This window comes from Narcine bancroftii, chromosome 7 (assembly GCF_036971445.1).
Source record: "Narcine bancroftii isolate sNarBan1 chromosome 7, sNarBan1.hap1, whole genome shotgun sequence".
Taxonomy (NCBI): domain Eukaryota; kingdom Metazoa; phylum Chordata; class Chondrichthyes; order Torpediniformes; family Narcinidae; genus Narcine; species Narcine bancroftii.
In genome coordinates, this window is record NC_091475.1 from 5,155,066 (window position 1) to 5,178,332 (window position 23,267).

Below are 23,267 nucleotides of genomic sequence, written 5' to 3' on the forward strand. Positions count from 1 at the left end.
TAGTATCTCAATGGGCATTGGAAATATGTATCTCTGGTGGTGCCTATGCAGTGTGAAGGTTTTCTTTGGTCCTTAGCAAACTAAGGTGGAGGGATGGTTATGAGAGATATGGATAAGATAAATAGTCATTGTCTTTTTCCCAGGATAGGGACATCTAAAACGGGAGGACATAGGCTTAAGGAGAGAGGGGAAAGATTTAAAAGTGGTTTGAGAACCACCTTCATTAAGAGTTTGCTTAATTATTGTGGACACTCTACATCTCCTCAATTTTCAGGAAGACGTAACAGCGACTGTACTTCCTGAAAGACTGAACTAGTCAAGGCTACTGGCCATGATTATGTCAACATTCTTTCTATAGGAGCTCTAGTGAGAGCATCCTGACCAGCTGCAGAAAAATGGATTGGAGATCAATACACAGGACCAGGTGTGGCAGAGAGGATTAATGGAGAAAAAGGCCCCTCTAAGTCTGTACTGAGCCATTTTTTTTCGTAGTCCCACTGACCTGCACCCTACCCATAGCCCTCCGTACCTCTCCCATCCTGTCCAAATTCTTCTTAAATGTTAAAATCGAGCCCACGTTTACCACTTCAGCTGGAAGCTCGTTCCACACTCCCACCACTCTCTATGCCAGAGTTGTCTTAACATCATAAAACTTTGAATTAATTTTAGGTCAAAGATGTTTAGAGGGAGTCTGAAGAAGTTTTTCATCCAGTGGGTGGTTGCAATCTGAAACATACTGCCGGAAAATGTGGTGGAGCCAAGTACCCATTTAGCTCTTAAGAAGCATCTGTGAAAGCACTTGAGCTTCCATAATATTGTAGGACCTGGTTGGTAAATGGATTTGGTATGGATAGATTCTGGATGGTCAGCATGAAGGTGGTGGGCCAGGGAACCAATTTTTGTGCTGTATAAATATATTTTCAAGTCAGGCTGGTGTGAAATTTGGAAGGATATCTGTAAGAAGAAGTTTTGGACATGAATAACAGTCATTTAGGTTTTCTGAAAGGTTTAAATTTAAAAAAAAAATTCAATTTAATTGTTAAATGTAAACATATCATGGTTACAGGCAGTTCTAGCCCATGCAGCCTTGCCACCCAAATACACAAATTAACCTGCAAATCTATTATGTTTTTGGAAGGTGGGAGGAAACTGGAGCACCTGGAGGAAATCCACACAAACATGGGGAAAATGTATGTTGTTTGGGTTCGTGTGGGACCCACAGGTTAAGAACCAGACCAAAGTTGAGGTACAAAGCACATGTTTATTTCAGGGATGCAAATGGGAAAACAGGATCGATATGCTAGGCAAACCTCTACACATGTACACACAATATGCAGGGGGGTAAATATACCCTTCGGATAACGAGGGAGGAACCGACAGAGACTGGGGAAAATTATATGAACATACACATTCAACAGTCAGGATCAAGATGACACTATGTGCCCCCACCCCTTGACCGGTACGGACACAGCTCTTGCTACCTGACCTTTAGACTCACCCCAACCCATTGTAGAATGTGCTACTTATGAGCCACGAGGAATCCAAAGAGGCAGAACAAAGGGGCACATGGACCTTTGTAGTTCTGCAGGCAGTACTGGGCGGGGGGGGGGGGGTGGTGGGGGAGTCAATCACTTGGGGCAGGCTGGGCCACATTGGCTGCGGTGGCCAATGGTTCGAAGCCAAGTGCAGGGGCTCAGCAGGGTTCAGCTGAGGTGACTCGCCTGGGCCAATTGGGTGAAGGTCAGGGCTGAGTCTAGGCAGGCTGCCTGGATTTCAGCACCTGGTGTTTTAGGTGGGGCTGATCACAAGGGTCACCTTAATGCTTGGGGTGAGTCTTTGACCTTGATTGACAGGCAGTGTGTCCTCTGAACAGGAGCACAGCAGCGCCACCAGGTGGTGGACTCTGCCTCTCCATTACAATGTACAAGCTCCTTACAGACAGCACTGGATTCGAACCAGGGTCACTGGTTTTTCCTGGTGGTTGAGACTGTGGGTTTGAGGATGCTACTTGATAAATAAGTGGATTGCTTGTGATAGATTTGATGTACTCAGTAATGGAAGGGATTCTCTTTAACTTCTCTCTCCTACTGTTAGGGACACCAGGCAAAGCTCATAGCACTCATCTGCCTCATGGTAGACAAACATTGAAGCATATCATGTATATTACATTTTTAATGCATAATTACAAAACAATAAAAGGAACCTTTGAATGTTTAAGATTGCAGGCACTCCAAAACAATGTTGATAAATTGACTGGATGTTAAGAGTTACATCTGGAATGTCAATGAAGCAAGCTGCTTTGTCCTGTACCAGGCTTTATGACATTCCTGTCTTGTTGAAGGTGGAAAACATTAAGTATGTCAGATGGTGAGCCATTGCAGTAAACCCAGTTTCTGACCTGCTTTTGTGGATGCTGCTTCCATGCAGTTGCTCCAATCGAGCTTCTATTCAGCAAATTACTTTCAAATCATTAATGGAAGTGGATTTGTTGTCATTAATTCCATTGAGATGCCATTGCCTGGCACTGCTTTGGTATGACCATTCTTATCACTTATCAGCTGCTGCATTTTCAGCGGAGTTGTAAATAGAATTGAACATTGTGCAATCATTATTGAACCTTTCTATTTCTGACTTTCTGATGGAAGGAAACACATTGATGAAGCAACTGAAGACGGTTGGGACCATCACGAGAGCTGAGACTACATGGTTGCGAGCTCATGTCTAGTTCCAATAGATTGCCTGGTCCAGCCTCAGATGATTGTCGTGAAGGTGGCAAAGGGAACTGAGATCTCAGCACAGGCCAAACAATATGTTCTTCTGAATATTTGGTGGAAGAAAATTGGATCCAAGATCTGGTCATTTTGCCGACAATGGAAGATGTCAATATTGGTGAATGTAAACTAGAATTTCATGCTTTCAGCATACACGAGGCATTTAATTCATTTTTAGATGATATTGTTTCAGAACTGTAGATCGGCAATATAAAGGACCAGGTATAGATCTGTAGTGGACTCCAGAGGTGGTAGTGTCAGAATAAAAAGTGAAGCCATTGCCTAAGTGCTGTTGACCTTGAGATACATGTGTATCATGGGATTGACTTTAAGCACTTGCTTCTGTAGGTGAAATTCATTTTGTAAAGTTCACTGGATGATAATTACAGTTTATTGTCACATGGACTGAAATACAGCAAAAATCTTTATTTTGTGTACTTTTCAGGCAAGTCAATGCATACTTCAGTACAGCAAGAATCTCTTTAACATATTTTCTTTTGCTGTTTATCATGAAATAGAGTGGCTGAGATCCAAATCAGAGTGCTTTTGAGATCCTCTAGAGCTGAAGTGAAAACAAAGAAAAAAAATTAGTCAGCGAATGAGGTGGTTGGGTGGTACGGTTAGCGCAATGTTATGACAGTACTAGCAATTCGGGTTCAAATCCAGCTCTATCTGTCAGGAATTTTTACATTCTCCTCATGTCTGCGTGGGTTTCCTACAGGTTCCTCCCGGCTTCCAAAAACATGAGGTTTGTAGATTAATTGGGTGGCTTGGGCTTATGGTCCAGAAGGGCCTGTTACAGAGCTGTATCTCTAAAAAAATGTATTTTTAACAGGCGAGCAGTAAACATCTTGGAAACTGGAAGAACATTTAAAGGAAACAAACAGCTTACCAATTGTGGGTACCTTGTTCTACCGATAATTTCTCTGAATATATTCAAGCTTTAACATAATTTTTTTTAAAAAAAAGCTTAAGAACAGACTCTAAAGGTTCATGCACTTGAATAGTGGAAACAGGTTCAAGAATAACGGTCAGAAAGAAATTTCATTCAAAGGGTAAATCTGCCTTACCTACGGAGAAATTGCAAAAAAAAAATTGAAATTAATTGGACAGCCCTTAGAGATAGAACAGGCAAGATGGATAAAATACCCTTCCGTGCAGTATCATGCCCTGATTATCTGAACACCTTCAACATAGATGAGGGCTGGAAGGAAAGAAATGTAATTGATGCAAATGTTGTGCAGAAAGGCAGAATGTGTATATGCTTCATACATTTGCTTTCTAACCCCTGAAAAATGAAAAAAATATGTTTTTGTTGAGGGGAAAATGCACTCTGCTATTTAATAATGTATGTTGCAGCACTCTAATTTTTGATACTCTGTATCCATTGTGCAATTATTAAGCAACGTTATAACACAATGCAATTAATATCTTTACAGATCCAATTGATTTCCGATACACATTTTTGTATTCTCAAAAAATTAATAGCATTATCTTCAAACTAGTTTTCTGGGTGATGATATTACCAACATTTTCTGCACACTTGTACAACAGATACAGTATATCTAACAGTAGCTTCCGATTTCTTCCATAATTTCTTTAAAAACAGTATCCCAAGTTTCTTCAAGGAAACGTGAGGAAAAATATACATAGAGTTAGCTTGGATTGGAGGCTCAAGACTTGGTCAAAGGTAGGGAAGGGATGTGGAGGCAGGAGTCTTTGCAGTGTTTCACTTTGCAGTATGACAAATGCACAACCAACAAGCACAGAACAAAGGGAGAGGTGGACGTAGAAAGAGATTAAGCCAAGAAACTGGAATTGAAGGACAGGGAGTGGACAGATACCATCAGAAATTTATAGTAGAGTATTGCAATATCTAGGTGTGAAAACAGATGTTCATAAATCTCTGTAAAGGTTTCAAATAAATTGAAAAATGATATTACTCTTTTATCCAAATTAATCAGACAATATGCATTGTAATTTTTCTCAAACCCTTGAAACAGTGCTTTGTGTCATTAATCCAACAAGAAAGGGTGATTCCACACTCCACCAAGAAACTCAGGATAGATGGGATAGATGCCCAGAGTAAACAATAGAAAGAGCCCCCACCACTGAAACAGCCTGGGATCACACATTGGTCATGTCAGAGCCAACAGTACGAGAGTGGAAGCCGGTCATCCTCAAACCTAAGAGACTGCCTAAGAAGAAGCCAAAGATTATTCAAGTACAAATGACTCAGGATATTTTGCAGCATCGGATGTTGGCAATTTGCAAATCCTTAAAATTCATGAGATGTTACATGAAGATGTTCTCGAGTGAATTTAGTTTTGCCCCCCCCAGGTCAAGACATGTGAAGAATTAATTACTTTGTATATAATATAAATGCTAAGAAGAGGGCAAGTGTGCAAGCATATAAAATACAAATTTGAACAATTATTAGTCAAAATATTCAGAAACAGTAAAATATTATTCAGCTACAAATGAGGTCATTTGGATTTAGTGCAATAAAATCTATTTAGCCAATGCAATTTGGCAGGTTTTTATGCTAGCTCGAGTTCATTAAAATCTGAGATCTGAGATCAGCCTTGCCACAAGGATTTATTTTTGCATGTCAAAGCAAACATGGCGCCCAATATTGCAAAGGAATAGCTGGGAATCTCGGTAAGGAAAAATCTCAACCTGTCTATAAAACTCCCATCCTGGTAAAAGTTAACTTTAAAGCCCTTTGCAGCTGAAGGACAGCACTGTGACATAGAACATTATTTGAAATAGCCTCGAATTGTCTCAGTCCAGGATAGGACAATTACAGAACAGTAATTGCCTCACAGTTCGGCGGGCAGCAACCTCCTTGGAAGAAGACCGCAGAGCCCACCTCACTGACAAAAGACAAAGGAGGAAAAACCCAACACCCAACCCCAACCCACCAATTTTCCCTTGCAACCGCTGCAACCGTGTCTGCCTGTCCCTCATCGGACTTGTCAGTCACCAACGAGCCTGCAGCAGACGTGGACTTACCCCTCTATAAATCTTCGTCCGTGAAGCCAAGCCAAAGAAAGAAGAAGAAGAATTGTCTGAGTTTTCATTGTGCCAAAAATTACACAACAAATGTTTTAACTGAAATAGAGATGCAATTATTTGGACTTTATTTTCAGACATTTATTGTCCTTTACTTTTGAAAGGTCACTTCAAACGGAAACGCTTCAATCTACACGATATAAAATATTTTCAGCTTATGTCTTCTGCAGTACAGATAGGTAAAATAATATTGTGAACCAAGTTCAGCCTTGACTACTCTTCATTAAAAAAAAGAACCTTGAAACCTGAGTAAATCTTTGCGAATCTCCAATGTTGCATTGGGGTATTTTTTGCCCATTGAGGGCTTTTATATGTTATGTGAGCCGTTAAAGCATTTGTCTGTCCTGTCGGGTGAGCAGTTTAAAGAGAATGGGGGGTCTGATGTCACGGCCAGAACAAATTAACATACAAACCTGGTCAATTATTTTATTATATTTTTCTCAAATCTTGGTTTGTACCAAATGACTTTTGAATTTTTATATTTCCATGGTTACCACAAGAAAAGTTCAATCAGCTGCAAAGCATTTTGGATGTCCTGAGATCATAAAAAGATGCTGAAAACAAACATGTCTTTATTTTCTTTTACTCTGGATAAATACAAGGTTATACATTTTGAATGGAAACATTTAAGAAGCCTGCAGGTATCAGTATTTCTCGTAAAAATGAGGATTCGGGTTGTTAACTCAGCCTGCCACATCACAGGGACCAGACTTAACTCCATCAAGGACATCAATAAGAGGCGTATCTAAAAGAAGCAGCCTCTATCCTCAAGGACCCCCACCACCCAGACCATGCCCTCTTCACTCTGCTACCATCTGGGCAAAGGTACAGGAGCCTAAAGACGAGCAGTCAGTGGCACAAGGACAGCTTCTTCGCTGCTGCCATCAGATTCCTGAACAATCAATGAACCAAAGACACTGCCTTACATTGACTTTTCATGCACTATTTTTATTTATTTTTGTGAGGTGTTTTATATGAATGTTTACACTGTGGTGCTGCCACAAAACAATAATTTTGTGACTTGTTCATGACAATAAATTCTGAATTCTAACTTTTTGATTTTAACTACTAGGATGCCTGGATCCCTTTGTATTGTTTGTAGAGTAATGCCATTTGAATAATGATTTATTTTGCATTCTTTCTTCCAGAGGTGATTACCACATATTTTTCTCATTACACTCTTTACACCAACAGTGATGAAGTGTTTTGAAAGGCTGGTGTTGAAGCAAATCAGCTCCTGTCTGAGCAGTGACATGCATACATTTCAGTTTGCCTATCATATTTATAGGACTATGGTGGATGCCATCTCACTGGCTCTACACAAAGCCCTGAAACATCTGGACAACAAAGATGCAGACATTTGGATGCTCTTTATTGACTACAGTTTGGAATTTAACAACATCACCCTGTCAAAACTGACAGCAAACTCCCAGACCTGGGAGTTAACACCCCATTGTGTAATTCGATCATGGATTTCCTCACCTCCATCAAAGAAGAATGGTAAGAACATCTCCTCCATAATCTCCATCAGTACCAGAGCACCCCAGGTCTGTGTTCTTAACCTCCTGCTCTACTCACTTTACACCTACGAATGTGTAGCTCAATATGGTCTGAACAATCGGCCGATTTTACGAAATTACACTGCGAGACAGTGTTTCTGATTGTTAAACTCTCCAGTTATCTGGGGAATGCTCTGCTCATGGAAGCAATAGAGGACTGCCTCATTGAATCTGTCAATGACACAGATTGATTTTTGAAGGAGAATTTAGAGTCATGGTGAATATGCGGATAAGTGGAGCTGAGTTCATAGCTAGATCAACCGCAATCATATCTGCTCCCATTTCTCATGTAAATTTTCTTTTAGCTGTTTTGTTTTAAGGAGAGCATCCCTCATAGGCCTTGAAATCGGGAGGAGGCACGTAATATCAGAGTGAGAGGATGTGTCGCAGGCAGCTCCGACATAAGTCAAGAATTTTCACCAAAAAATATAGCTTTTTTTGTCATTTAAAATCTCTGAAAATAATCAGTTAAGACCTACTTAATGAGATGGTCAGTAGGAAGAAAACAAATGTTCCTGGTGCCAGGCCAAAAGATACTCAGGCCTGTGACTAAAATTAACCACATGAGACAGAGTGCAAGTTAAATGTTAGTTTTAATAGACTAATATATACAGCTAGGTCTTGCCTCTGTGCAAGCCTAGGTCAAGGAGGAGCCGAGCTCTGGTCGGCTTTACATACAGGGTCGACAGGTGGTGCCCCCTGGTGATCTAATGGTGTAATAGCATATCACTATTACAGGGCTGACACTGCTTTGGAGCCCAGGCTCATCCTGAGGAGGAGGAGAGGGGCAGAGGATCAACCCGCTGCCGAAGAAGGTGCTCCTACGCTTGAGAAAGGCCCAAAGTCGGGACGGACTGACTCACTGGAGGAAGGGCTTGTTGCCCTCCTCTCTCAGGTCCATGGGAGAACGCTCCTGTGAAACAGCTGGTAGAGCCTGCGTGCAGGCTGCAGAGTTGGCTGGAAAGCATGGCACTGGATTCTTAGAGTACGAGGAAGAACAAAGACTGAAGAGGATGAAGAGAGTGGAATGGCAGCAACAGGAATCGGTAGAGAAGAAGAGATACCAGGAAAGGGAAACAGATAAACTCTAAGCTAAATAAACCTAAGGATATTCAAGAAGGAATGAACGTATTCCAAAATGCTCCGCTGGAAGTGACCCAACGTGTCAGCGACACAGCGGATAAAGTGGAAGAGTTGGACACAAGATTAAAAAACACCAAGGTTGGGGTTAAAGCCTGGGAGAAAGAGAGAGAATGGATGTGGCAGAAGCTAGACGTGCTGGAGAACTTTAGCCGTTGTAACAATGTTAAAATTCTTGGTTTGCCTGAAGATCTTGAGGGACAAGATATCAGGCAGTATTTGGAGGAATGGATCCCAGAGAAACTGGGCGAGGATAATTGCCCCAGTAAATTACTCATAGAGGACACTCATCAAGCACTAGGGGAGGGCCCTGATGTAGAAAACAGCCCTCGTTCCATTTTGGTTAAATTTTTGAGATATCCTGATAGAGAACGTCCTAAGATTAGCAGCACAAGGGGCTGGGGAAAGGAGAGCCCCACTCGCAGTGGACAGTCACAAAATAATTTTTTACCCCGATATTACTGCTGCCCTTTTAGAAAAGAGGAAAAAAATTCAACCCGGTTAAAGATGACTTAAAAACAAAGGGATATGATTTTGTGCTGAGATACCCAGCAAATCTAAAATTATTTTTGCCATGGGGTCAAAAAAATTCTTTACAGATGTGGCAAAGGTCACAGAATTTATAAATAGCCTACTGGTACAAATTAATGGACAATTAAACACAGCATTTGATGCACAATTGGAACATATTTTGAAAAAGTTGAAAGTTCTTGTAAATATTTTGTCAATATAGAATAAGGACAAATTAAATGAGGTATTGATGATTTAGTGAATTATAGTTTGAAATAAGGCTGTTATAATGAATTGTATATAGTGTGATTATTAGTGTTTTTTTACTTATTGTTGACTGTCCTTTTAGGTAATTATTTAGAGTTAATTAAGATCCTTTTTTTTCTCAGTTTGATGGAAGGGAGGATGGGTGTTCTTTCTCTGGTATCAAGCTAAAGGGACACTTTGTTCCACCCACATATTGGGGTTTTTTTTCCTACCTTCTTTTGGCAGGTCTCTACTTTTTCTTCGGGGTTCTTCTTTTCCGTTTTAGTATCTAAATAACCAACTATTTTCCACTCTTTACAAGTGATTGTACTTAGAGTTTAATGCTCTCAAAGGGATCGTCTTGAGAGACTGTGGGCATGGAGGGGATACGGATTCAATGACACAACAATGAACTGTGAGGTATAAATAAGGAAACTAAATGTATTAGCTGTAATGATAATGGTCTTAATGGAATAATTAAAAGGAAAACGTATTGGCTCAAATCAAGAAGTTAGGTGCTGACCTGGCCTTCCTACAGGAGACCCATTTAATGGAATCTGAACATCTGATATCTGAGGGTGGGTTGGCCAGGTCATTGCATCCTCTTTTAATTCAAAAGCAAGGGGAGTGGCAATATTAGTAGGGAAGAATCTCCCATTTGGACTGCAAGATGTGACTATGGATCCAGCAGGTAGGTTCGTTCTGGCGCACTGTCAGATATATTTGGATCCCTGGACCCTTATGAATTTATATGCACCTAATTCAGATGAAGATAAGTTAATTAGAGTTTATTAAGATTGGCTGACTCTCATGAAAATATTCTGGTGGGTGGAGATTTAACTATTGTTTGGATCTAGTTCTAGATAGATCAGGGGAGATGATAAATGAACTAAAGCAGTTAAAGCTGTACTGGGGCCAATGGAGGAGCTGAGTTTAAAGGAGGCTTCATCGGGGGGAGGGATTATTCCTTCTATTTGAGACAATATGACTCCAACTCAAGGATAGATCTATTTTTGAGTTCAGCTCAATGGCAGAGTAGAATCATAGGAATCGAATATACAGCAAGACTTTTAATAAACCATTCGCCTCCTGTATTGACCATTGATATGTCCAGACAAGCAAGAGATGGTTCACAGATGGCGCTTTAATAACTTTGCTGTTGAAAAGACTGGATTTTTGTAACTTTATTCAGAATCAAATTAATACAAACTATTCTATATGGGTAGAACTGAGGAATAGCAAGGGGCAGAAAACGTTAGAGGGGGTGGTATCTATGCCTCCAAATAGTAATGTAGAGGTGAGGGCAGGCATAAAAAGGGAAATTAGAGAAGCGTGTAATAAGGGAACAGCTGTCATCATGGGAGACTTTAATTTACTTAAAGATTGGACTAGCCAAATTAGTAAAAATACTGAGGAGGAGGAATTCCTTGAATGTTTACGGGACGGTTATCTAGACCAATATGTCGAGGAACCAACTCGGGAGCAGGCCATTTTAGACTGGGTATTATGCAATGAAAAGGGGCTAATCAGCAATCTTGTTGTGCGAGGCACTTTGGGTAGGAGCGATCACAATACGATCGAATTCTCACTCGACATGGAGAGTGATGAAATTAAAACCGAGGGAATTATGATGGTATGAGACGGGAGTTGAGTAAGATTGATTGGGTGGTGTTTATGGGGGAGTTGACGGTGGATAAACAATGGAAAGCATTCAATGGAAGAATTGCAGAAATCGTTTATATCGGTTTGGCATAAAAATAAACCAAAAAAGGTGACTCAACCGTGGATAACAAGGGAAATTAGAGACAGCATTAGGTCCAAAGAGAGAGCATATCAATTGGCCAAAAAAAGTACCACAACCGAAGACTGGGAGCAGTTCAAGATGCACCAAAGGAGGACAAAGGGATTAATCAAGAGAGCAAAAATATATTACGAAAGTAAGCTTGCGGCAAATATAAAAACCGACTGCAAAAGCTTTTATAAATATGTCAAGAGGAAAAGACTGGTGAAATCCAGAGTAGGTCCCTTGCAGTCAGAATCAAGGGAATATATAACGGGGAATAAGGAAATGGCAGACCAATTAAATTCTTACTTTAGTTCTGTTTTCACAAGAGAGGATACAAATAACCTCCCAAGGATGTTGGGAAACATAGAGACTAATGCAAGGGAGGAGCTGAAAGAAATCAGTATCTCTAAGGACATGGTCTTGGGGAAATTGATGGGATTGAAGGCCGATAAATCCCAAGGGCCTGATAATCTACATCCTAGGGTTCTTAAGGAAGTGGACATTCAGATAGCAGATGCTTTAAGAATTATTTTCCAGAACTCGATAGACTCAGGATCAGTACCCATGGATTGGAGGGTAGCTAATGTTACCCCACTATTTAAAAAGGCGGGTAGAGAAATAGCGGGGAATTATAGGCCGGTGAGCCTTACATCAGTAGTGGGCAAAATGATGGAATCCATTATTAAAGATGTAATAGCGGAGCATATGACTAGCAGAGAAGGGATCAGACAGAGTCAACATGGATTTACAAAAGGTAAATCGTGCTTGACAAATCTATTGGAATTCTTTGAGATGGTGACAGGTAAAATAGATGGGGAGAGCCAGTGGATGTGGTGTAGCTGAACTTCCAAAAGGCCTTCGATAAGGTCCTGCATAAACGACTGGCATGCAAAATCAAGGCTCATGGGATTGGGGGCAAAGTATTGATGTGGATTGAGAACTGGCTGGCAGATAGAGGACAGAGAGTTGGGATAAACGGTGCATTTTCTGAGTGGCAGGCGGTGACCAGTGGGGTGCCACAGGGATCTGTACTGGGACCCCAGCTGTTCACAATTTAATGATCTAGATGAGGAGACTGGATGTAATATCTCCAAATTTGCAGACGACACTAAACTAGGAGGGGTTGTGTGCACTGAAGGGGGGGTGGGTGTCAGGAAGCTCCAGTGTGATTTGGATAAATTGGGGGACTGGGCAGATACATGGCAAATGCACTACAATGTTGAATAATGTGAGGTTATCCACTTTGGTAATACAAACCGGAGGGCAGATTACTATTTGAATGGCAATAGATTGGGAGATGGGGAAGTGCAGAGAGACCTAGGGGTTCTTGTGCACCAGTCACTTCAAGCAAGCATGCAGGTACAGCAGGTGGTTAAAAAGGCAAATGGTATGTTGGCCTTCATATCAAGAGGGTTTGAGTATAGGAACAAGGATACCTTACTGCAGCTGTACAGGGCCTTGGTGAGACCCCACCTGGAGTATTGTGTGCAGTTTTGGTCACCTTATCTAAGGAAGGATGTTCTTGCAATGGAGGGAGTGCAAAGGCGATTCACCAGGCAGGAATAACTTATGAGGAAATATTGCGCAATTTGGGATTGTACTCTCTGGAGTTTAGAAGATTGAGAGGGGATCTTATAGAGACATATAAAATTCTGGCAGGACTGGACAGAATGGATGCGGAAGGAATGTTTCCAATGGTGGGGGAGTCCAGAACCCGGGGCCATGGTTCGAGGATAATAGGCAAACCATTTAGAACCGAGATGAGGAGGAATTTCTTTACCCAGAGGGTGGTGAATCTGTGGAATTCATTGCCACAGAGGGCAGTCAAGGCGGGTTCATTGAATATATTTAAGAGGGAATTAGATCTATTTCTTCAGTATAAGGGAATTAGAGGTAACGGAGAAAAGGCGGGGACGGGGTACTGAACTTTAAAATCAGCCATGATCTCGTTGAATGGCGGAGCAGGCTCGAAGGGCCGAATGACCTACTCCTGCTCCTATCTTCTATGTTTCTATGAGACTAACTCTGACTCAGGTGCGGACAAATTTTTACTTTGGGACACCTTAAAGGCATACAATTAATGTCAGGAATAGGCTGGGGAAATATAATTTTTTGCCTCAGCTTTACCTTACTCTGCAAAAATTAAATAAATTGAAATCTGAATGATCCAATTTATGTTTTTGATGTGATCAAAATATAGGGACCATCTTTGCATTCGACTGGTCATGCTTTCAGGTGAGATTCTTCTGGGAAGTTTTGGGAAACAAATACCCTCAGGTACAAGAATTGTTTTAGTTGGGGAAATTTGCAGATATAAGACCTAAAATGAGGCTGTCGAGATGTCAATTGAATTTGTTAAACGTATCTTAGTGGTGGCCAGGAATTGCATGGCCATTTTTTGGAAATCCGATTCCCAACTGAGTCTGACCTGCTGCAAGTCAGAAATGCATAGTTGTGTCCCCTGGAGAAGTTTACTTACTACGTCAGAAATTGTTACAACATATTTTTATGAATATTGAGCCCATATTTAAGATATATGGGAGTTAACCTTTGATGAATCCTTCTGTGGTCTCCAATATCACTATCTCCAGTATCCCTGGTGATGTCCTTGTCAAGATGTTTATCCCTTAAGGGAGGAAGTAAGCTCTGGATGAATCATTAGTTTCATCCGTATGTAATTAATGCTTTTGGAAAACATGCTTTTGTCTCATTATATAGAATTAACTTTTTCTTTTTTCCTTTTCCTTTGGAGAGGGTTTTTTTTCTCTTTTTCTCTCTTTTATTTTCTATTTCCTACTTTTCTTTGAAGGATCGGCCTGATGTGTAATTTTGTATTTATAAACAATCATGAAGAATTTGATCATTGTGCTAATGTGTTGACTCTTCCTTTGGAAATCAGCATGACGTTCGGTTTTGGTATTTTATTGTAAATATCTGTAATGTTTCTTTGATTTTGTTTGTTTTGTAATTTTCTGTTGATTTTAAAAAGTATGCCTTTTATCCTGTCGAAAGGGTGGTGTCTAAAATGGACCTAAATGATCTTTGCTGTGCCCTACTGGTAAGGATAATTTAATCTACCAGCATGTAAGATGCGGTGAAAAACCAAAGCACCCAGAAGAAACCCACGTGGTCATGGAGAGAATGTACAAACTCCGCAGATAGCCTGATGTCTAGTAGGGAAGTTATTGGAAAAACATCTGGGGGACAAAATTAACATCCACTTAGGAAAGCAGGGAATAATAAAAAAATCCCAGCATTGTTTTGTTAGGGAGAGATTTGACCAATTTGATGGAACAAAAAGTATTCAATAGGTAATTCTTTTTTACAGAGCGGTGAATGCATGGAAAGGGCTGTTGGAGGAGGTGGTTGAGGCAGGTGCTAATGCAATTATTAAGAAAAAATTGGATGGATATATGGAGAGGATGGGTTTAGAGGGAATATGAGCCAAACACAGACAGATGATACTAGTGTGGGTGGGACATTTTGGTTGTCATGGCCAAGTTGGCCCAGACTCTATAAAAACTATTCTAAACTGTGCAATATAATTCTACTACAATGGTGCATCAAGCTCATATGTAGTAAAACAGTGAAGAAATCTATAGGAATGATTTATTAGATAGAATATAAAGCCATCTTACTTCTCGGACTAGAATCAATTGACAACTGCAGTCACAGAGGCTATATTAATTTCCATATGATAAGGAGTCACTTATAAGCAACAAAAGCTCTTCCATAAAGTACTTACGCTGCCCCCTTCAGATGTATTTTCAAAACCAGCAGTGAGAAATGGACTGGTACGTCCATGTAAAAACTCGGTCACTACTACATTGTTATTCAATTAAGATTCCATTAGAGCAGAATTTTGTATTATTTGTTAGGAATCAAAGAGTGACAATTGTTTTACATGTTTTTGGTATGTGTATAATTGATAGTACATTCCCAATATCTTTATTCATTTAAAAACATCACTGTTCCTTGGTTTGCAAAAATATTGTAAAACATTTGGATGAAACTTATGGAGTTCCCATCTTCCTTTTCTAATTAGTTAAAAAAATTTAATATTGGGATTGTTGGCAAATGGAACATTGACGACGTGCCCTTAAATGCCCTTGAGCAGTGGGGAGAGGTTTTCTTGAATTATTGCAGTCCTTCAAATGAAGGTACTTCAACTGTAGTATTCAAAGAGAGCCCCAGAATTTAGATCAAAAGAATATAAAAGCATTGTAATACATCTCTAATTTAAGATGGTCTTTGATTTGTGGAGAAACTTGCAGGCAGCGACGTTCCCATGTAATTCTTGCTCTTGCTTAAGAGCGGACGATGTCATTTCAAGATATGCTGTTAGAATAGTCTGGGTGAGCATCTAATGCATTTTATTGATGGGAATATTTCAATCATGATGCTTTACAGATTGAGGGAAATGAATATTAAAATTGATAGATGGGCTGATAGCAAGTTGGCTGCCTTATCTGGATGATGTTAAGCTTTAGATGTGTTGTGAGAGCTGCACTTAGATTTGTGGAATATATTCTATTGATGCTCCTGACTTGTGCCTCGAGGTGCTGGGGATCAGGTCAAATGCTGCCTTGATGTGAAAGGCAGTCAATCTCGACTCCCCTTGGAATTCAGCTCTTGGATCTCTGTCTGTAATGAAATCTAGTTGTGTGGACATACTGAAACCTAAACTAAGCATTGTTAAGTAGCACGTTCACAGTAGGTAGTGATTGTTAACATCTTCCATCATTTCTACCTTGGTAATTTTTCATTGTCAGGTAGATGCTGGTGTTGGAACTGCATGGGAACAGCTAGGCTAGAAGCTCGCTAGTTCTGGAAAGTGTCCTTGGTGCTACTCCCCCCATAGCCCTTGTTATTCAGTTTTACGCCACTTCGCTTTTAGTTCCTTTTATCAATAACCGAAAGAAAGCTGGAGGATTCTCGCTTTTATGGAAAAAGGTGCAAAACAAAAATAGCGTTCAGCAGGCTGTTGGGAGCGCGGGGCAGTGGGATCAGTGTGGGAATGAGATCGGGCTGTGGGGAGTGCAGTGCAGTGGGATCAGTATGGGGATTGAGATCGGGCTGTGGGGAGCGCGGGCAGTGGGATCAGCATGGGGATTGAGATCGGGCTGTGGGGAGCGCGGGCAGTGGGATCAGCATGGGGATTGAGATCGGGCTGTGGGGAGCGCGAGGCATTGGGTCAAGTAACACACAAAAAATTCCCATATAAATTAATGGTAGTTGCTTCTTCACTTTACACCATTTTGGCTTACGAAACATTTCATAGGAACGCCTTCTTTCAGATAGTGGGGGAATACCTGCATTCAGTGTTCTCAGCTATTTCTTGAAATCAAATTGAGTTAATCAGTTTGGATGAAACTGACTTTATGGTATCAGATATATGAATCATTCACATCTAATTCTGTTTGAAGTTGCTCACTTTTTCCCAGATTGGGCTTTGCAAAATAGGCTCAAGACTTAATCACAGTTTTGACCCAAATGATGAAAACAACAGGAGATACAATGGCCTTGCAGATAGTGCTGGTATCCTACCGATTCAGCAGTCCAGGTTTAATCCGGAGCTCCAAGGTTGCTGTACAACTTTTCATGTTTTCCCCATGATTGTGCGGATTTTCCCAGGGCGCTCCTGTTTCCTGTCACTTCCCAAAATGTCCACGATGGCTGCCTCATTGTTTTCTGTAAATTACCCATATTTTTGGTGGGTACAAGGAGAATCATGGTAGAGTTGGTGGGCACAAGAGAGAATGGATTACAAGGAAATAAATAGAATAGAATTAGTCAAGAGTAGGCATTGACCTGGGACTGAATGGCATCCTTTGAGGATATGACTGTCTTCAACATCAGGAAACCCTAATGGAACTGAAGCCAACGAGCACCAAGGTGGCAACATTTACATTGTTAGAGTTATAGCTCACATCAAGAAATTTGTAGTTGTTGAAGCTGATCTTAGATACAGCATTGTTTTGGGTCCTTTCATGGCCAAGAATGGGAACATTCCTGGACTTTCCTTCTCCCAGAGGTTCAAAACTTTTGAAAACTTGATGCGACAGCCCTGCAGAATTTTGATCTGCTCATTGCAAATGACATTTTGCTGCTTAGATTTCAAAGCCCTGTTATATCTTCACCAGGATTGTAAATTATTTTTAGGTCCATTAGATGATGTTCTGTCCTTCAGCATTTCTTACTGTTGCAAAATAGATTCACTGCTTGATAGATGAGTTAGGGATGTTTCAGGACATGAGTTTAATTGTGACGGTGTACATTTCAGTTGCTGCTGGGGTACTAGATGGATACTCAGTTTTGAGCGACCAGAAATGTTTAACACAATTGTCATGCACATCATGAAGGATGTGAAGATTGTGATTACTTCTACCAGAACTGTTTTGGCAGATGGATCTGCATCAGATAAACATACTCTAGTTCACCTGCAGCAGGTCTAGCACTGGAGTGGGTTTTCTTATTAACTGCCTCAAATTCAGTTTCGTTACTCCTGATAATAGAACTTGTTTGCTGCCTTTCTACTATTAGTACTTCTTAGTAGTTTACACAGGGGAATGGATTCAACTGTTAAGAGTAGGTGGCAATTTGACGATGCCAAGAGACCCTCATGATCTATGCTGAGGAACCACAGCCACCCTCTTTTTTTTAGAGTGCTTGCCATGCCAGTGGGCCAGGACATATCCAGAGTCTTCCAGTGCTTTTATATCAATCTCAAGCATGACTAAGGGAGTTTTTAAATTCCATGTCATATCAACATTTAAATTTCATGGTCGTCATGGAAATATTTCTCTGGATTATCCCTTCAGATCCAAGTTCCTCAAATCAAAATCTGTAATATTCAAAATAAAACAGAAGAGTAATACTCACCATGCCAGTGGCCAGAGAGGAAGAGTTAATGCTTCAGGATGATAGTCTTTCAACAGAACAGACAAAGAGAATGTATGTTTTAAATTGCAGAGAGGGAGGTTGAGGTAGTAAAGGATTACTAGTTTGCAATGCAACCACTGCAACATCTACATCCTCCTTTATATAGATCAAGCATAAATAATGGGAAATTATCAAATGTAATTTATTTGAACTGAACTGCAGCACAGTCCTGGTCAGGGTTGGTTTGGAGCTTCTTGTGCCTGGATATCCAACTAGCAGACAGCTATTACTGTAGCAATGATCAGCAAAACTAATTACCAGCCCAACTCCACAACAGGCAACTGTTAGGAAGATCCAAACTACAAATATACGTAGATTTTTTAATGAGAAGGGGGTTTCTTTGGGGAGAAATTTTAATGTATTCAATTCTACCAAAAGAAAATATGGAGTCTGGTTAATTATTATACATCAAAAACCTTCTCCACCTGTCCATTGCAACTGACCTTCGCAAATTTTAGCTCCGTTGTGTATGCGTTCAAATTTTTGACTATTATATCCAGCGATCTATAGACACTGGGTTGATAAAAATCATATTAAAAATGTAACTACACAAATTAATTTGAATTATGACTATGTTGTTCAAATTTATCAATGTTTATAAACAATACAGCAAGATCAATGAGTTAATTCTTTACGTGTTACATTTTACTGACATTTTAAAGGAGTTGTAAACTCTGGGAATGTATTTTTTCCCTTATCTGGTAATGTTGAGGTAGTCATTGGTACCATAATGTTCTTGTAGAAACTCAATGAATTCAATTTGAAATAATAGATTTAAAAAATTAGCTCAAAACTTTTGTCAAAGTGAAGCTAATTAGCGCTCCACCTCATTTACATGCCAACAATCTTCCAAGTTCACTAAGTGTCGATACAAATTCTGCATGTTGTCAGAGATTAGATGCTCAACTATTAGTATGGTGTTCTCTGACCTGCCAATAAATTATCAAGATCTTATCAATATTTACCAAACATGGAGTAAATTTGAAAGGGAAATTTATACTGAGCTATTTAAACTTAAGGAACTCTTCACATGTCCATATGTTCTGGGAATTCTGGAGCCTGATGGCTTGGGGGAAAAAACTGCCTGCCAATCTGCACGTCAGGGCCCGAGTGCTACAGGACCACCTACCAGATGGCAGAAGGGAGAACGGTTTGCGCAAAGGGTGTGTGGAGTGCTTCACAATGTTTATTGCCTTTCGCCTGCGTCGAGTGTTGTAGATAGATGTCCGTCATGGTAGGAAGAGTTCCCAATGATCTTTTTTGCTGACTTCACTATCCTCTGCAGGGAGGTGCACCTCCCAAACCAGGCAGAGATGCAGTTGCACAGGATGCTCTCAGTACATCCTCTGTAGGATGTAGTGAGGATGGAGGGTGGGAGATGGACTTTCCTCAGCCTTTGCAGGAAGTAGAGGTGCTTCTGGGCTTTCTTGGCTACAGAGCTGGTATTAAGGGACCAGGTGAGATTCTCTGCCAAGTGAACTCCAAGGAACTTGATACTTGAGGACAATGATGGAGCCATCGATGGTCAGCGGAGCGTGGTCCCCCAGGCCCTCCTGAAGTCAACAACCATCTCTTTTGATTTATTAATGTTCAGATACAGGTTGTTGGCTCTGCCCCAGTCTGTTATTGACTGTACCTCATCTCTGTCCACGGACTCCTCATTCTTACTGATAAGGCCCATCATGGTCGTGTTGTCACCAAATTTGATGATGTGGTTCGAGCCATGTCTAGCTGCACGGTGAGTGGTTTCTTGGTCAACGAAAGATTGAATAGAAATATTTCTTCACCATAAGAGCAGAAAACACCAATTATTTAGAAGGATTGAAATTGCTTAAACCCAGGTAACATTCTGGTAAACCTTCTCTGCACTCTCTCCACTCTGTTTATATCCTTCCTATAATTAGGCGACCAGAACTGCTCACGGAACTCCAAATTAGGCCGCACCAACGTCTTATACAATCTCAACATCACCTCCCAACTCCTATATTCCATGCAATGATTGATAAAGGCCAGCATACTAAAAGCCTTCTTCACCACCCTATTCACGTGAGTTTCTACCTTCAGGGAACGATGTACCGTTACTCCTAAATCTTTCTGCTCTTCTGTATTCATCAATGCTCTCCCATTTACCACGTATGTCCTATTCTGATTCTTCTTACCAAAATGAAGCACCTCACACTTATCAGCATTAAATTCCATCTGCCATTTTTCAGCCCACTTTTCTAAGCAGCCCAAATCCCTCTGCAATCCTTGAAAACCTTCTTCATTATCCACTATTCCACCTATCTTAGTATCGTCTGCATATTTACTAATCCAATTCACCACCCCATCATCTAGATCATTAATGTATATAACGAACAACAATGGGCCCAATACAGATCCTTGAGGCACACCACTGGTCACCGGCCTCCAACCTGACAGACAATTATCCACTACCACTCTCTGGCCTCTCCCTTTCAGCCAATGTTCAATTCTTATTAGTCTGCCATTTGGGATGTTAAAAGGCTAACTTGTCAAGTGATTTCTTGGCTCTGAGATTAATCCAAGGAATTTACTGTTAAGTTGATGTCATCTATCAAAATTGGAGAAACTCAAAGCATTTATCATATGTTCCTTATTTGTTGCGATGATATTACAAACTTAATTATATTAATGTTGTACTTTACAATCAAAAATATGCTACCAAACGATTTTCCTTCAATCGATATCATGAAAAATTAGTAGGCCATTCATCTCATTGTTCTTTATGGGACTTTATTGGCACACATTAGTTACCACATTAACACACGCATTATAGGTAATTTATTGAGCATTAAAGACTGACATATTTCAGCTTGAGAGAGTACTGTACCAATATTCGTTTCAAAAGTTACTAAATCATTACATACTTGTTGAATAAATAAGTTGAATGGGATATAAATAAACCTCATCAGATACAATGAATATTTCAACTGATCTAATCTCTCACATCCCACCAAGTATAGGATCTGCCCTGTGAGGGTAAACACAATGGCTATCATATTTAACCACATAATTGCATCTTGAAACTGGCTTGAACAGGGAAAATTCATAAATAATGTAATTCTCTCAAATATACAGTACCATCTTAGAAGCTCAGTAGGGCATGCAATTGCAAACTGTATATTAACATTAATATTATAGGGTTCTTCTGAAATTTTCATAACTTCTCCTACATTATACTTCTGACCACATCAGCCTTCAGGATGCCCTTAATTGTTTCAACTACATTTTCCTCAGTCATTCTCTTGTAGGCACGATTGATTTTATGTAATTCTTCTTTTAATCTCCAAAGAACCAAATGCAGTTCTGTCTTTAATTCAGTCTCCTTCACCTCATCAGTATGGTTCTGTAAAGTTAAGTAAGCTAGGTAGATCAGAGAATGAAAAGTTCAAACCCCTAGATACAAGGAAGGAAATTAAAAATATACGGTAACTATTCTTGATTGCCAATCTTTCAATACTGACAAAGCATGCATCTAAACGTGAAAATGGAACAGTGTACATGAAGACTGAAGAATAAAGGAGATTGAATTAAAAAAAAACAAATTCCTCTCAGGAACTTTCTACACCTGATCCCGATAAACAATTCGCCAGCTACAAGAAACTAAATAACATTTCCACAGCAATTATAAAATAAATGCACACCAGAACAATGTCAAGCTTTAGCTGTTTCACCTCAGAACAGAAACCTCGAAAATATGACAATTAAGGTTTGTGAAAGCAGATTGAAATGAACAAAGTTTATTGTTTGTATATCTTAAGCAGACATTTTTAATAACTAAAATATACTTTTGTTTATGTAACATAACTAAATGAGATAACCTTATTTCTTTGGCAGCTGTGGGTAGTCCTCTGGCTTTAGGACAAGAATCCTACAAATAGGACACGTGCTTTGTTCTTTCAGCCAGTAATTGATACACTGTGGGGGGAAAAAAAAACTTTTTTCAATTACTGGGAGGTAGGAGAAAGAAATCTATATTCTAGTTATATTTCCAGATAATAGATAAAAATAAAGTGAACAAATTACTTATTAAGGCATGGAAATATGCAGATGCTGTTATTGTAGTAAGAACACAGAAATGCTGGAGGAACTTAGCTGGTCTTGCAACGCCCATAGGAGGTAAAGATGTTTTGGGCCTGAGCCCTTCTTCAAGGTACGAAAGGCTCAGTCTTGAAACTTTGGTTATTATCTTTACCTCCTATGGGTGCTGCCAGTTCCTCCAGTATCTTTGTGTTTTACTTATTTAGGTACTACCTCTTACTGAGTGATAATAAAACACGTTCTTGGAGAAGTTGCATAGTTAAAGGAAACCCAGTTGCCAGTACATTTGATTATTAACGTTTTTCAGTGGTAACATGACACGCCAATCTTAATTCCTTGGATTTACAATAGGGGTGGGCAACCTACGGCCCATGACCCAAATTTTCTGGCCCAGAACTCAAGTGGAATTACCATATGCACCTGGCCCGCCTAAATGGAGTCCACGGGCCAATTTTGGCCCGCGGTCCAAATTTATTCCCCCCCTTGCCCCCGTCCAGCACTGCTGCCGCTCCCCCGGCCCACTGTTCAACTACTGACACACCATCCAGCCCACAATGGTAAAAGAATGCCCACTCCGGAATTACAACATCAAAATAATTATGTAACATTAATAGCAAACTTATCAAGACATAGACTATTCTCTCATGATTTTAAATGCGATTGATGGTGCAATTATCCTTTTCTAGTCCCCAATATTTTGTTAGTGCAATAATGTTCAATTATTAAACGTGTACAGAGCATTTTAACCTCTTCCCAAATGTGATGATGTATTACTTCTACTTTGTATAACATTTGTTATGGTCATTAGAAAAGGCTTCTTGGGTCAATTAGCACTGCATAAAACCATTTTAAAGGTTCTTGTATTTTAATTAAAAAATATATAAAAGACAGCGAGAAGCAGGCAACTTTTAGTTCATTTATTTTCTTGCTTAGGGATGCCGTTCAGCATTACTCTAGCAGAGCCTAGGAGTAAGGAAGGGCAAGTTCGAGTGAAACTATGGGAAAATGTGGAACATCTTGAGTGATGAACATAAGCGAAAGGGCCCTGCAACACCGATTGCTCCAAAGTTGATCTTGAGCAGGAAATTTCTTCTTCTCTCACATTTTAACTTCTGCCATATGGTTATACAGCCTAACCTATCCATGCTGACCAAGATACTTGCCTGTATTTTGCCC

General features: G+C 40.1%; 1 protein-coding gene across 6 annotated transcripts in view; it reads right to left on the reverse strand.

Moving 5' to 3' along the window:
• Positions 1-1,241: 1,241 nt before the first annotated feature.
• Positions 1,242-23,267, reverse strand: part of LOC138738424 (E3 ubiquitin-protein ligase DZIP3-like) — a 103,173-nt gene continuing 81,147 nt past the window's right edge. For 4 of the 6 annotated variants that reach the window (XM_069888620.1, XM_069888623.1, XM_069888618.1 and 1 more), the window contains 2 exons: positions 21,872-21,968; positions 20,767-21,396 (listed from right to left, as the gene is read on the reverse strand). In XM_069888620.1, the coding sequence (XP_069744721.1) occupies positions 21,873-21,968 (96 nt within the window). In that variant the 3' untranslated portion in view covers positions 20,767-21,396; position 21,872. Of the gene's footprint in view, positions 3,334-20,766; positions 21,414-21,871; positions 21,969-23,267 lie in introns of those variants that run through there. The other 2 variants (XM_069888622.1, XM_069888621.1) reach the window with 2 other exon arrangements.